The sequence below is a fragment of the Passer domesticus genome, chromosome 1, assembly GCF_036417665.1.
Source record: "Passer domesticus isolate bPasDom1 chromosome 1, bPasDom1.hap1, whole genome shotgun sequence".
In the NCBI taxonomy this organism is placed as follows: Eukaryota; Metazoa; Chordata; class Aves; order Passeriformes; family Passeridae; genus Passer; species Passer domesticus.
Window position 1 is genome coordinate 118127553 of NC_087474.1, and position 15009 is coordinate 118142561.

The window sequence follows — 15009 nt, forward strand, 5'->3', positions numbered from 1 at the left end:
GCTGGTCCCTGGAGTCCTCGTCCGCGGGGTCCGGAGGCTGTCACGAATCTCTTCCGGGCCCCACGTTGGGCGCCAAACTGCAGCGACGGCTGCTGGCTTCCTCAATGATGGAATGTCCCAGCTAGCTCGGCCAGCACCGCCGGCAGCACTGGGGGCACTCTCCCACAGGTGAAGCTTTCCCGAGGAGGGCGCCTAAGGCTTTCGCCTTGGGGACAGAGGATCCGCAGAGACGGAGATGTTGTAAGGTGGCTGCAACCCGCAAGAGGAAGAAGAAACGGAGGCCTGACAGCGGTGTCAAACACGGGAGGTTTAATGCAGGGTGGGGTGTCTGTCGAGGACTCGACTAACCTCGAGCCTGACAAGGGATTAAATACAGAGCCGGACAACCAATTAGAAGCGAGAACTGGGGAGGGGAAATATGATTAACAATTGTGGGAATCCAATGGGGGCATTCCTAGGGAGTGGCCCTGGCCCTTGAACCAATCACAGAACTACTTTCCCAGAAGCTTCTGGAAAGAAAGGGGTGGTTCCCTGTGACAGACAAGGGCTCAGGGCAGGGTAAACATTGTAACATTAAAGAACTGGGAGGGGAAAGGGGAGGAGAACAGGGAGACAGACAGGGCGATCAAGGGCCCTTGGAGAGGGAGAGAGAGAGGACCGGAGCATAACCTACAGAACTATGATAACCAATATACAATTTAACATAATACAAAATTTTGAAAAATTAGCAGACCACTACACAGTATAGTCGCCACAATTTTTCAGATTTCTTAACCTGTGTTTGATTTTTGCTTATCTTGCAGATTTGAGTTGTGCTTTGCTTTTGATTAAAGAAAAAGTAACCAGCATCCTGATTCTGCCCTTGTTTAAAATTAAATAAGATATTCTCCACGGATTTTTAAAGATATTACAAGTCTGTATACAACAAATCTATATGAGCATAATCAGATACCTCCTCTATTTATACTTTGACAAAACAACATAAATACAATAAACACAGTATCAAAGAAAGCCTTTTATCTTTTTGTCACAAATGACAAAAAAAAATTTGAAAATGCCGGTATGTTGCTAACACCTGTGTAAACTATTTTAAGGAATTATGAAATTTAAATAACAGAAACATTATTATTATTATTGGATGCATTCGGTTGTTCCATGCTTTCAGAATTCTTAGGAATGTCCAGCAACATACTCTAGTGGAAGTTTTCCCTGTCCATATCAGAGGCTGGAACTAGATGATCTTCAAGCTCTCTTCCAACCCAAACCATTCTATTACACCAATCTTTATATGGTTTATCTCCTTCTCTCAGACATCACCTTTGCAGAGTCCCTATTCAAGGGTACTGAAGTAGCATGTATATGTCTGAAATGGGTATAGAAGAAACCAAGCCAAAAATTCTCTGAGACTTGTCTTATGGGATTGCAGTAAGTATGAGGTACTTAAAGAAATGATATAGGATTTCGTATATCAGAAGGTTGCTTGTGTGATGATGTCAATGTTCATTGTATTACAAATCTGGTTTAAATAACACAAAAAAGTGAAGGGTGTTTTTTTAATAACAGAAAATTAGTACACTTCATTTCTGCAAACATTTACATTCAAGCACTGTCACCCTGTGAAGCACCTAATAATTCCTAAATCAGATAACTGTTTTATCTTCACATTAAAAATACGAAAATATAATATAAACATATAAAAAAAATTGGCGACAATGTCTGTGTAATACAAAGGATGCTTAAACACTGTATTTTTGGATTACAGGCTCACTTTTAAAATCTTTTATGTTCCTTTGTAAGACTTGATATTTCCTGAAGAGAAAATGGAATAAGAAACAGTATTTTAGAATGCACAGCAGGTTCTCTTCTTAGTTTCATTTAGAGACACAACGTCTAAGTCATGTAATACACCGGATTTCTGAAAAACAAACAAAAGCAAACACTTCATTAAGATAACTAGAACACAACGGTTGAAAAGTTTGCTTTTTCACATACTTTAATGTAAAATATTTGGTGCAGTCACTGGATATGCTTTTCCTTTGAATATTTAATTAAATGATTGAAGTTTTCTAATAAATTCCATGGAAACTGATGCCTATGCAAGTCCCATTTGGCATCTTTACATTCTTTAGCTGCCTCAAACATCTCTCCTAAATCTGAAGGTAACAGAAAATGTCTTTTGAGGAGTCACTACAAACCATAAGTGCCAATCCCATACATCTTTACTCACATGAATTGTTCTATAAGTACAAGTTCTTCTGTTGACTACACCAATTTTAGCTAATTTTCAGTTAAGTACCCTTATCTTTCAAGTACTGAGCATGGGTTGGAAAAGTCCAGTTGAAAGGAACATGTAACACAGAATATTAGTACCCACTAAAGAAAAGGCACAGGCTATTAACTGTTATAAAGGATGTTAACTTGTTTTGTGAAATTCACTAAAATTCTGTTTTCTTGCCTCTATTTTATAACCAGGAATACCCCCAAATGGAAACAGTTCAGTCTTTATCATGATAAACTCTCAAAATAGCACTCCACCCTTGTAAAACATTTATGTACTGATTGCAAAAGCAGATTGTAACAAAAATGAAAATCATCAAAACCAGGACTCTTCCTTTCAGCAATGAACTCAACTAGATAATTAATGTTGACCAGAGAAACAATCAAACCCAGTTGTGCAATTCAGAACATGTCGCAATCTTGTTCTCTGAAACTATGAACACTGAACCCTGAACTAGGACACAAAGACACAGAATATTGTCACATGCCCAGGAAAATGAAAGCCCCAGCTTTTCTACCTGCCACTCTGCTGCCTGTGTCTTGGCAGGTTTACCAGCCAAGCACGGAGAAATAAGTGCAACCACTGGATTCACCACATTCCTCTCTCAACCCAAACCCAACAGCCATAAACAATCATGTCTGGTAATACAGAGAAGCTTCCAGAAACAACAGCTATCTAAGCTAGAATGAATGAAATCCAAAGCACAGGAAAAAAAGAAAGGAAGAAGGGAAAAAAAGGCATCATGTAGTTAAGTACAATACTAATCACGACTCAGAACTGAAAACTTACAGATAGAAAGTCACAGGGTAGTTGAACATTGACTACATCCAGAAAGACTCACCTAAAATTACTCGGCTGCATCAGAATGAGGGCAAAATATAAAGTCACCCTTGTGATACAAATAAGGTTTATGCCTCTTTGGCTGAGAATATTCATCACTTCTTAAAATTCTGGAGAAGATGCATGGAATTTTTTTCCTTTTTCCTTCTGTAGCCATAGTTCCAGCTCTTCTAGAATACTGGCTGCACTGTGCCAGAGCCATCCCCACAAAGCAAGTGGCTGAGCTCATTCCTCCCTGAGGCTGCAGGGACCCAGGGAGGCTTCCACAGTGCGTGGTGCTGGGGGAGAACATGAAACATCTGGGAAGGGATCAAAAGTGATGGATAGAGGAAGGAGCAGAGGGCAGGAAATGTATTGTGGTGTCTAAACCCCAGGATGGATGCTGAAGCTGTCATCAGTAAAATTATTAGCAAATACTGTCTAGTCTACTGACTAGAATATCTGAAGACTGTTGCTTACTGATTTTAGAAATTATGAATTAGAATTCATAATGAATTCTTGTCATAATGAATTCCCCACAGAATGAAGACATACAGCAGGTGCACTTTTACTTGGGGTTGTTTGTTTGGTTTGGTTTTTTTTCCTGAATTTATTTTTTTGAGTGGGAAGGACCAAAAGACATAGCATTTTTATTACCCTTGAGAATTCCCACAAATACCAACATGCAGCTTTATAGCTTCTGATTAGTTTTAACTTTTTACACAGTTGTGGGAGGTACAGGCATTAGCTATTACGATTTCTGCTAGGCAGAGACAGTATTTGGTAGTCTGCAAGCATATTCAGTAAATTAAAAGTATGAAGACCTTTTTAAGAAAGGGAGCAAGGCAGAATCAAAATGACACAAACATAACCTTGTCATCTCAAGAAACAAGATACCACTCTGGTTTACAGATAAGATTCTGAGGGGAAAATAAAAGCTTTGGAAGATAATGGTACAGTAAGAAATTTAATTTCAACTCAATAGAGACCAAGAAATAACACTGAGCATTGATTGTTGTGAACATCAACTAAACAGGTTTTGTCTCACCCCTGCTTTTTCTGGAGAAAACAATCACTTTAGGTGGTAAAAGTGCTCTAGAAAAACCCCTGTTTGAACAGTTTCAGAATTCAAGTTTCACTTACTTAGAGGAAATAGGTAATTTGAAGAAGTTGCAGATTATACTTCAAGACCAAACTTCATGCTTCCAGTCAAAGGAGAGAAACTTACATTTCCTTAAACACTTAGGATACTTATTTGCATCCTTACTATTTTACTACTCAATACTACTTTTAGATGGTAAGTAAGCTCTTCATATATCCTTGGCAAAGATCCTCAGTACTGTTAAGTGATTAAGAATGATGAAACATATTTGATAATGCAACACTTCTTATAATCTCTAAAATCATTATTTGTTAGTTCATTTACAAACTAGCCAGGACAGACAGACAAGAACCACCACTCCACAAATAAAGAACAGCCATTTTAAAATTCATTTAAAAGTTGAGGACTATTAATTACTTCACTTTGTAAGACTGTTCCATATAGGGCCTTTGTGAAGTAAATAAGGGCCTGGGTTCTGTTTAAGCAAATGTCCTGCACACATATTTAAAAAGTGCACATTCACAATCTAAAGAGATACTACAAGTCCCGCATAAAGTGCTGAAGCAATGATCGGATTTGGGCAATCCCAAGCAGTGCTCAGCCTCAGCCAAGCCTTGGGAGAGGTGGGGCACCCCCTCTCCCAAAATTACAGCAGGGAGGTATGCAAATCTCTCCCACCTGTGAGAACAAGGCGGGCGGCATTCCTCCTCCAGGGCTCACATGAACACTAACACTTCCAGCTCACATTTCAGCTCAGCTGTTTGTAACTCACTGCCTCACAAGTCAGCCAACAAACAGCAAAAAACTGTGAAAAGGTGAGAAAAACCAAAATGGTACCAAGAAGGTGGAGTTTCCACTTCAGTATCTTGGGCAAAGTGAGGATTTGAAAACGCCGCCACAGACACAGATGCCTCTGTACCCTGCAGTGATTTCAGTAAGATGTTGAAACTTCCTGCTATTAAATACTAGTTTTTCCTGTTAAATAGCACAGCAGACATGTCTCACCTAACTGGCAGGCATCCCTACAAGCCAGTTTTAAACTTCCTGCTTAAAACTCCCCTTCTGGCTGTCTCTCCTTCCCACTTCTAAGCAGAAATTGTATCACTGGCATGTGACAGATACCTAGACAGAGGAATTGTGATGAGATGGCTCAGTTATCTTTTTTTTTTTTTTAATCAAGGCATGAAAGCTAGGGCAGAATACAAAGGAAAATGTAATGAAAAAAAGCCCAACAACCTCTCTGAATGGTTTCTAATGGAGTAAATATATAAATCTTCATTAAGCTCAGCTGCCCATTCCTTGCTGAAAACCTACTCAGGTTAATGGTGGATCCACCTTCTCTAGCACCAGTTTTTGGTATTTTGGTACTGGTTAAGTTATTTTGAAGGTGGGGCTCATTGTGAGTTTGAAAGAGTGACAGGATTTTGCTTTATCCATATCATGTTCCCAATCAAAGTTGGACCTGGAGTGCTTGCTGAAAAATTAGAAGCTTTGGAGAAACAAACAGAAGAGACTGGAACTAAGGTTACCATTACTTATAACTTCTTTAAATGTGAGGATTTTTACTCTTATTAAAAAATGATCCTACTTAATTACTGCAATCATTTTGTTTATATTTAACAGTGATAGTTGACAAAGACTGGCAGAGAACTTCATGAAATTAAGTCCCACGTGACTTTAGTGCCTGACCTGCCATTAGAGAGAGCTCAGTTATTAATCGTCCTGACACTTTTTATGTATTTTCCCCATATTCTGGAATTCAAATTACCTGTTCAACATGCAAGAGAGTAGTCTCACAATCACAATGGGCTGGACGTGGCACAAGCAGTATAAAGCAAGGGCTAGGGATATATTAGCAGGGAAGACAATCACTGTGGGAACAGGTACAGGAGCAGGAAAGGAGGATACAAGGTCTGGCAAAGCATGATATAACTGCTGACTGCATTCCTCAAGAAATGTTGATGAAGGTCTTGCTCCCAAAGCCTGCTATTCCACCATGTCTGAAACATTTAACCCACTGGCAAAGCGTGGGGCTCTATCTCCCTCTCCTGTTACTACCAAGTAGACTGTAACAATGTTGTCCTGCAATTAGTTATTCACAAACTTGAGAAGACAAGTGGGGATCTCCTGTGAGGTTCCTCAACCCTACAGATCATCTAGGTCATGTTTAATATAGTTGCATCATAAAAACTCTATTTAAGAGAGCAATAATATCTTCAAAGTCAATATCCTGTAGAAGCAAATGCCAGAAGTAAGCCACATCTGTAACTTTCTTTTTTTTCTCCTGGACTTGAATTTATTTAATTTGAATCATACGAAATTTGAATCTTAGGCTGAGATATGGAGGCCTCCATAATCAATGGAGGGAGAAAGGCACCTCCAAAACACAATTTTATCCTAAAGACTCATCTTCTTCCATTGAATAGAAATTATTCCAGACAACCAGACCAGTCATGCAAATTTTAGCTGGCTATGATTGCATGCTAAGATGAGTCTCATCCCCTATACACAGATGATGTGATTAAGTTTTGATTTACATGACCTAATTATATGCTGCTGTTTCCAGAAAAATATCTGGCTCATTCAATATCTGGCCAAAAAATTAAATAAGATAGCGTAGTTAAATTTTGCCTTACATTGCACCAGAACTAAGTGAGTTGGTACCATTTATCCTCTTTGCTTTAATCTCTGTACCTCTGTTCCCACATGTGCAATGCTGAATATACCTAATGTTACTAAGAAAGTTTAGGAGATAAAAATCTACAATGGATCTAAAGTACAGCAGTACAAGCATTATGAAAAAGCTCTTGAAGGAATTATTATTCTGTGGTCAGTACAAGATAAATAAAGGGCAAATAAAGCCTGGGGCTCCATGCATGACTAAGGGTAATAAAGAAACACTGAGTATGCACTGCTGGAGACACAGGCAACTTTAGACAAACTAACAATTCCATGAACCTCAGAAATAATGAAATCCGATTTCCTATGGATTTAGGTCTTGAAGTGAATTAAATTTGGTATCTGTGATGCAAGCTCCAGCTGGAGTATCTGGTCGAAGAATTTTTCAGTCTCTCTGTGTAGTGAGAGACCGAAATATTCTATGAACTAATGCTGGAGACTTTCCTTCTTCAGAGTACTCTGCCTCTCACCTTATTTTCAAGGAACTACTCAGGAACTTAATTATCTTTCAGTTTGATCAGTCAAATTTGTTTAAAATCAGCTAACAAGTTCCAAAGGTACTTTAAGAGTAAAGGAATAAAAAACACAGCATAATCTCAACAATATTGTTGCCATAGGAAAGTGTAAAAAAATGAAGGAAGGGCAAAATTGAGGCCTGCTACTTCTGAATGTTCATCTCAAATGACATCCAGCTGTTAAACATTAAATGTTACTCTCAACAGCACAGGGCAAGGTCTTAAATGGATTTTCAATGCTCTCTAGTCAGGAGATATATGTTTATTTAATATGATTTAAATAGTCTTAGTAGTCAATCACTCTTGGGAGGTAGACAGAATATAAGTTTTTGTTAGTTTTATTGCAGTTTTCAGAAAAAGGTGATAACTTCATTCTTCTTTTTGTTTTTTTTTAATGGCGTTCTCTCCCGAACCTAGTTTAGAAAAATACCAACAATCACACCCAAAAGGACATATACAAAGGCTTGTAATATTTTTTTGAAAACCTACTTGAGAACACTACTGCTTGCCAGGCATGAAACCAAAGACCACAAAAGAGCAAATGCTAACTGCATTCTGGGTGGTATTTTTTTGGTTTTGGTTGTTTTTAGAGGACTGACTCACAAGTCCAAATAGTTCACTGGCAACCAGAAGCATTGTCAAAGAACAGCTGTCATCTATTAATGAACAGGTTTAGGCATATCTGATATTCATGAGACTTGTGTATAAATAAAATACTGTTATTTGTCAACATGTCTAAGCAAACTCCTGGAATAATCTATGTCATTAACATTTATTTCACTGCAGCCTTTCAAATATAATCATATTGGTTATGATTGCCCTTCTCCAAAAACTCGTCAGTCAGAGGAAGTTAAAACTCCTGTGCATTCAGTTATTATTAGCTGATTGGTTTGAAAATTGTGAGTTCCCAGAAATATGGCATGACTCCTTAGGTATTACCAATGTAAGCAAAAAAACATCTCAAAAAAAACATCTGATGCTTTTAATAAGACTACGCATGTAAATTAGAGCTGCAGGAGCAAGACCCAGCATAGAATGGCTGAGATGAAAAGTATCTGAAAGGTCAAGCAGTACTTTAGTTATCCAGATGACTGGGACACAGAAGTGTTCTCTCTCCCTTAAGCCAACTACAAGACTGCAAAAAGAGATGGGAAACCACAGTACAAAATAGTGACAATACACTGAAACACTTGTGCTTTTTTGTTTTGCATTGTTTAAATGTCTTTAATATGAAACTTTTTAATATGTTTTTCCCCCCAACCCACCACTGAACCACAACCTGCTCTAATTTTTGAAATAATCAAGAAGTTTAGTACTTCTGTGTGAGCTCTATAACTCTGGACATCAATCTTCCCCACCTACAGGAGCGCTTTGTGTAAATGAAGTTACTAAGGACATGTCCACAGTAGATGGCAAGCAAGAATGTACATAAAAAGTCCTAGATTTCCTCAGATTAATACAGTCTACTGCAATGCATCTGAGGATGGACTACTGCCTGCCAGCCTACCCTGCTTATTTATCTTATCTCTGAGTAAGCTTCACGCCCTTCTCAAAAGCGTGGCCATAATAGACTGTCCTGGGGAGTTCCTTTCTTCTGTGGGACTGGGAAAGCAATGATGTGCTTCCACTGAAGCATCTCATCAGTCTGGGACAGATGGTCCATTGCAGAGGGCAGGGAGGCCTGATATCTCCAGGCATAGGTGCCTTGGGCCAAAACACTATGCAAAGCTGTATCTCCTTTTTACAATCAGCAAATACGTATTTCACCACTACCAAATGGATGTATGACTGAAATTATCTCAGACTGGCATCTATCATGTCATTTTTCACAGCTACTAGTCACACTTCCTACTGCATTTTCCATTCTCCAAAATTTCATCAGTTGGAGGAAGTTAAAATTCAAGTAGTACATTCAGATTTCACAGTTTTGTGAACAGGCAAATTATTTTGTCGAACCTGAAAACCATGATGAAACTGTATGGTAGATTTTTTTTTTCCTAGCAAACTCTTTATCAGGCCAGTGGTAAAACCAATCGGGCTAAAGGGGTTCTTGTTTAAATCAACAAATGCATTTTACTAAAAATGGCAAATTACACACCAAAGTAATGGCACATGATGCCTCATCAGGATTCCAAATATTTTTAGCTAAGGTGAAATGTTACTACAGACAAATATGACAAATTCTCATGGGCACATTTTCCAAACACACATACATGCAGAGCATACAACTGTTCAAAGCAGTTCTAATTAAAACCAAGCAGCAGTGTAACATGTTCAACGTGGTTTGAATTTTTTTGCCATGTCCACACTACAAACCCCATGAATTTTCATGAAGGTGAGTAGGAATACTGAAGTTTCACTTACCGTAAAGTAAGTGTTGGCAATCTTAATGTGAAAAATACGAAAACATCATTTCTGCACGTTCAGAGAATTTTCTTAGATATCATCCAAACATTCTGCAGAAATGCTCACTTCACACATATTTGTCTTTGCAGCAGTTATTATCATAGCTATTGTTTTGTAGTTTTCATGTTTCATACTGACAATATATTCTCTATTTACAGTAGACAATGCCTTTTTCATTTACAACAAAATCAGTTATTTTACTTGAGACTTTTTTCCAACAAGCTCAGTAACTCAAGGGCCTGCCATTATCCTCCTGTTCTAAACAACATTTGACTGTTCAGTTGCTGAGCTTCACTTTCATGTCAAAGTAACGAAATTATTTTTTTGCCTTTTTTTTTTCCTCTCCCAAAATTACCAACTACAACTTGTGTTACTATGTAGTATGACAGGACCCCAATTTAGAAGCAGTCCAACCCTGAGCTGTTATTCTGACCATCCCCTATGGCTACTTAATCAAAACACTGCTACTTGTGACTTTGTCAGTAATTTTGCTCATTTATCTTTATTATGACTTGAAGAGTATTTGGAGTGGAAGGTTAGTTTTGTATAACTAATATTGGTGATGAATGGCAGTGATAATACATTGCATGAAGAACATCTATTAAAGTCTAAAATAATATTCTGCTGCCTAAAAATAAATTGCAATGCAAAACATTTTCAGAGCTAATGAACAATAATTCAGTCCTACAAAAGAATTGCAACTTTGAAGAGTAAGGACCTTTAAGCCAACACACTGAAGTTAGAGAGATGCTGATTCTGAGAGATACAATATTGATTCTACCACTAATTAACTAAAATCTTTAGGCCCTGGTAACTTCAAAAGCACTAGTGTAAATCAACCAAACAAACAGCTATGAACCTTGGATAAAACATTTGATTGCTGAACATAAAAGCTCCACTGATTCCATCATCATGCAGAATCTTCACTGTATGCACACTCTGCAGAAACCCAGAGGAGAAAGGAATCTTCCTGGCACAGAAGTGGAGCTACTCAGGAGCTGTTAACCACTCCCTTAAAGGAAAGTATGAGAAATAAATCCACAAATGCAGTCTTCCTGAATTTCCACTTTCTCTCTGAACTGCATTGTACTTGCTCACCTCTTCTGTTTTTCTCTTCTCCCACAATTCTTCTCACCCACTCCTTTGTATGCCTCAGCTACAGGATCCCCCCAAAATCCTGACTCCATAATGCAAAAATAGCATCAGCTATGTTTTGCTTAAACTATTCTGTAGTTACAACCTTGTTTACCCAATCTGTCAAGAAAAATCTCCCATTTTCTTTCTCCTTGGAAAAGAACCCTACCTTTTCCAGGATTTCCTTAGTCAAGACTGAGAATGCATGCTCAATGTTCACGTTTTCTTTAGCACTGGTCTCAAAAAATGGCATTCCGTATTCCCAAGCAAGCTGAAAAACAAATGTAGGAAATGGGATGAACACTCTTCATGTAAAAACCGGTTCCTAATACTAGTAGCAAGCAATATGAAGGTGTTCTGACTGCTAACACACTACAAAAACACTAATTAAGTACATGACTGCTCAGTAAAGTACTTTATATTCATCCTCAGTTTATAAATTTCAGGTACCTTTCAAAACATTCTTCTTAAATTTGTCTGTTTTCAAAACAGCTTTTTTAACCAATCTTTACTTGCAAATAACAAGAATAAAATCCAGTGGGTCTGTTCTCAGTGTTTTGATTTATTTGGAAAATGAACTGTCTCCTAAGCAATTATTTAGAGGAAACTAATGGAGTGGCTGCAGACAAAAATATGACAAGAACTGTTAAAGAAAAGTAGCAGGATGAAATATAAAAAAGAGATGTTCCTTTATGTTAGACAGAGAGAAGCACAGAGATAACATGCAAGCAAAGAAAACATATGTATGTAAAATGATATTATGGTAAAAGGCAAAGAGAGAAAATACTTAGATGTGCAGCATAGACTTTACATTGGTTGATTTTCTTTAATTTACTCCTGTTGTCTTATTTCCAGTGTATTTCCATTACAGACAGCTTTGAGTTATGTTGGCATGAATTAAAAAACCCCAACATAATATATATACACAATATTCAGACTTCAGAGTTTTAGTCAAAATATAATAAAGATTACACTAGAGGTAAAAAAAAACCCAACAAAGTAAGCAAAATGGTTTCCTTTCCAAAGTGCTACAAGAAATTGTAGTTCTGAAAATAAAGATGAGATCTAACTGATTCATTAGCCAGAGACCACTTCATAAGGCGTTCTGAAACTCAGTGGACTGCCGTGAACTGTTTTTGGTACTGCAGCAACTTGTTACACAAAGTTAAGATCATTCAACTATTGCCAGTACAAAACAATGATGCATAAGGGTTCATAAAGAAAAAGACAAGCAATAAAAGAATACTGGGCTAATAAAGTGCAGAGAACTACTGTCTCGCTGATTATAAAGTACACAGAAGCTACTATTAAATGCCCTTTTTCTTCCTTGTATCATGTAACATGTTCCTAGAAGTTACCTATGTACAAACTTTGATGAACACAAACCAACCCTTTTAATCGTGGAATTGCAGAAATATTTTTGAAAGACAACCCCACTTGAAATGAGGCTACTGCCCACGCAATACTGGGTCAGCAGTGGCTTTGCTTACAGAAGTCTTGAAATCCACCAGTGATAGAGATTCTGTAGCCTTTATGGGACCCTCTCCCATGGCTACATCAATGTTCTAGTGCAACTGGCTCTCCTCAACTCCAACCTGAACCTCCCAGGACAAGATTTGCGTCTGCCACCCATCTGTTTATTGTCTGTCTCTACTGAAGAGAGTCTATTTCTGTCTTTCCTTTAATGCCACTTCAGTTGCTGTAGAGCATTAACTGCTCCTTAGCTTGCACTTTACCCAACTCCCTCTTCTCATGGAATACCAGTACTAGATCCCATTCACCTTTATAGCTGTCTGCTGGACCAGCACTCAACCAGTTTCTCAACACCCTTCTTGAAATGGGAGAGCCAAAGCTGGACAAATTATTCCATGTGGCCTTGTCAGCACTAAGTAAGGGGGTAATAATTTCCCCAGATCCACCATCCATTATCCTTCTAAGGCAGCCCAACACCTTTAAAGCCATGAGGGAACACCGCTGACTTATATTCAAGCGGGTGTTCATTGTAACTCATGAGTCTTTTGTGGCAGGGCAGTGACTCATGCCTTGGATTATTCTACCACAGGTGCAAATCTTTACACTTCATGAACTTCACGATGTTTCCCCTGGCCCAGTTCCCAAGTTTATCAAGGTCCCACAGAATTGGTGTCCTCCCATGTGGTGTGCCAGTCACACCCCTAAATTTCATGTCGCATGCAAATCTCCTTCTATCATCAGCCAAATCACCAATGAAGCTGCCGAACAATGAGACTGAGGCAAGGCTGACTGCCTATAGTTCCCTCAACCTTCTTCCTTGCCTTTTTTAAAAGACACATCATGGCATTAAAAGGGAGAATCTCTTCCAACCACCATGATTTTTCAGAGTTGATTGACAGTGGCTCAAATCACAATGATCAGCTCTTTCAGCACAACTGGGAGAACTTCATCATGTCTATGGGCACATCCAACTTTCCTAAGGAATTTCTAATCCAAAGCTTTCCCACTGCTGGCTGACCTGCTCCTTCCCAAACCAAGCAGGGACCTGCAGAGATGTGGGAGCAAGCTCCATTTGTGAAGACCAAAAAAAAAGAAAAATCAAATCAAATCAAAAAAGCCTTGAATACTTGAGCCTTCTCTGTATCATGTTACTACATTGCCCACTACATTTATCAATGCACCCCCATTCTCTCTATATGTGCATAATATTGGTCACAGAAGATTAATGTATGTATTTTTAAACTTTACCCTGCATACTACTAAACTCTGTGGCAAGCAAGTCCTCCAAAAACGTAGCTCAGTGCAAAAACCCCCACTGGTCCAGTGGTAAAGCAGTTGAAAGTATGAACATGTATTTGGCTACCCCCTCTCCAAAAGACAATAGAAAAGCGTATTCAAATAACTACTTTTTCTTTTTTTCCTTTGGGAGCATCTTGAATAGATCCACAAATAAAATACCTAAATACATTTACACACCTGTGGGAATTATGCTACTGAGAAATGATATTTTATAATATCCGTGATAACAATTTGGAGAGCTTGTGTGAAATAAGCTTGTATCTTACCAACAACAATAAAATAAGTAATGCTAATACTACTTCCTAGCAAAGTGCTGGTATGATTTCTTAGTGCTGAATCAGAGAGATATGTCTGAAATATTCCAAAACTGTGCAGAGTTCTATTACGTGTGAAAAATCAGCTTTGAAACTATAAATCAGCTTCAGCTATGAAGACAGCAAAAGCAAAAAAAAAAAAAAAAAGGAAGAAGATTTTACTTGGCTTCTCCTGTTAAGAAAGATTGCATAGGAGAAAATCAGCCACATTCTACCAATTCATATAACCTTCAGCATTTTTATCTTTCAATTAAAAAGATAATCATATTGGGAGGTGAACAGAGAAGCCCAAGAAGGTTGAGTTAGAACTGTTATCTAAGTGAATAAGAAACAATTAATACAAGAAAATTATACTTCATAGTGTTTAAAATTAAATATCTCAATTTCTGAGTGATCACAATTACATACATTTGTACAAAATAAATTATTACATGATTTTGTACAAAAAGAAACAACAAAAAATTTCTCAGCATTAAACTGAAATGAAATTATACATGACAGCCACTCAGTTATAACAGGTTTTTACAGAAACAACAATATACATGATGAGATTCCCAGGGAACTTGGAGTTCTTCTGTGCAAGAACTGAACAGAACAACACTTAAAGCTCATTTTATCAGGGTAATACAAAATATGTAACTACAAATTATTATTTGTCAATGTTAGAATCAAACTGTTTTCCCCTCTTAATTAGGATATTTTCTTCTTTAGAGTGAGAGGACAATTACTGTCTCTCTCTCTCTTTGCTAACATAATCTTTCCCCAGCACATTCAATCAGATCCTTTAGCACTTGGAAATCATATTAAAAGAAGAAATAGTATAACAGAAGAGTTGCCTTCACTCAAAAGACAGACGAAATCTAGAAAGCAGACTCACTGGGATAATGATTTCTTTCTGAAAAAAAATATAGTACATTAAGAGGAATTTTGGTTGCATGGTTAAGAACCCAGAAGTCAAAAAATGTCATGGTTAATACACTAAGCAAAACC

General features: G+C 37.8%; 1 protein-coding gene across 2 annotated transcripts in view; it reads right to left on the reverse strand.

Annotated features, from left to right (window-relative positions):
- Nucleotides 1-1539: 1539 nt before the first annotated feature.
- Nucleotides 1540-15009, reverse strand: part of LOC135278502 (ras-related protein Rab-10-like) — a 32181-nt gene continuing 18711 nt past the window's right edge. Inside the window, exons 5-6 of one of the 2 annotated variants that reach the window (XM_064385032.1) lie at nt 11103-11204; nt 1540-1915 (exon numbers count right to left, since the gene is read on the reverse strand). In XM_064385032.1, the coding sequence (XP_064241102.1) occupies nt 1841-1915; nt 11103-11204 (177 nt within the window). In that variant the 3' untranslated portion in view covers nt 1540-1840. Of the gene's footprint in view, nt 1916-10601; nt 10812-11102; nt 11205-15009 lie in introns of those variants that run through there. The other variant, XM_064385040.1, reaches the window with a different exon arrangement.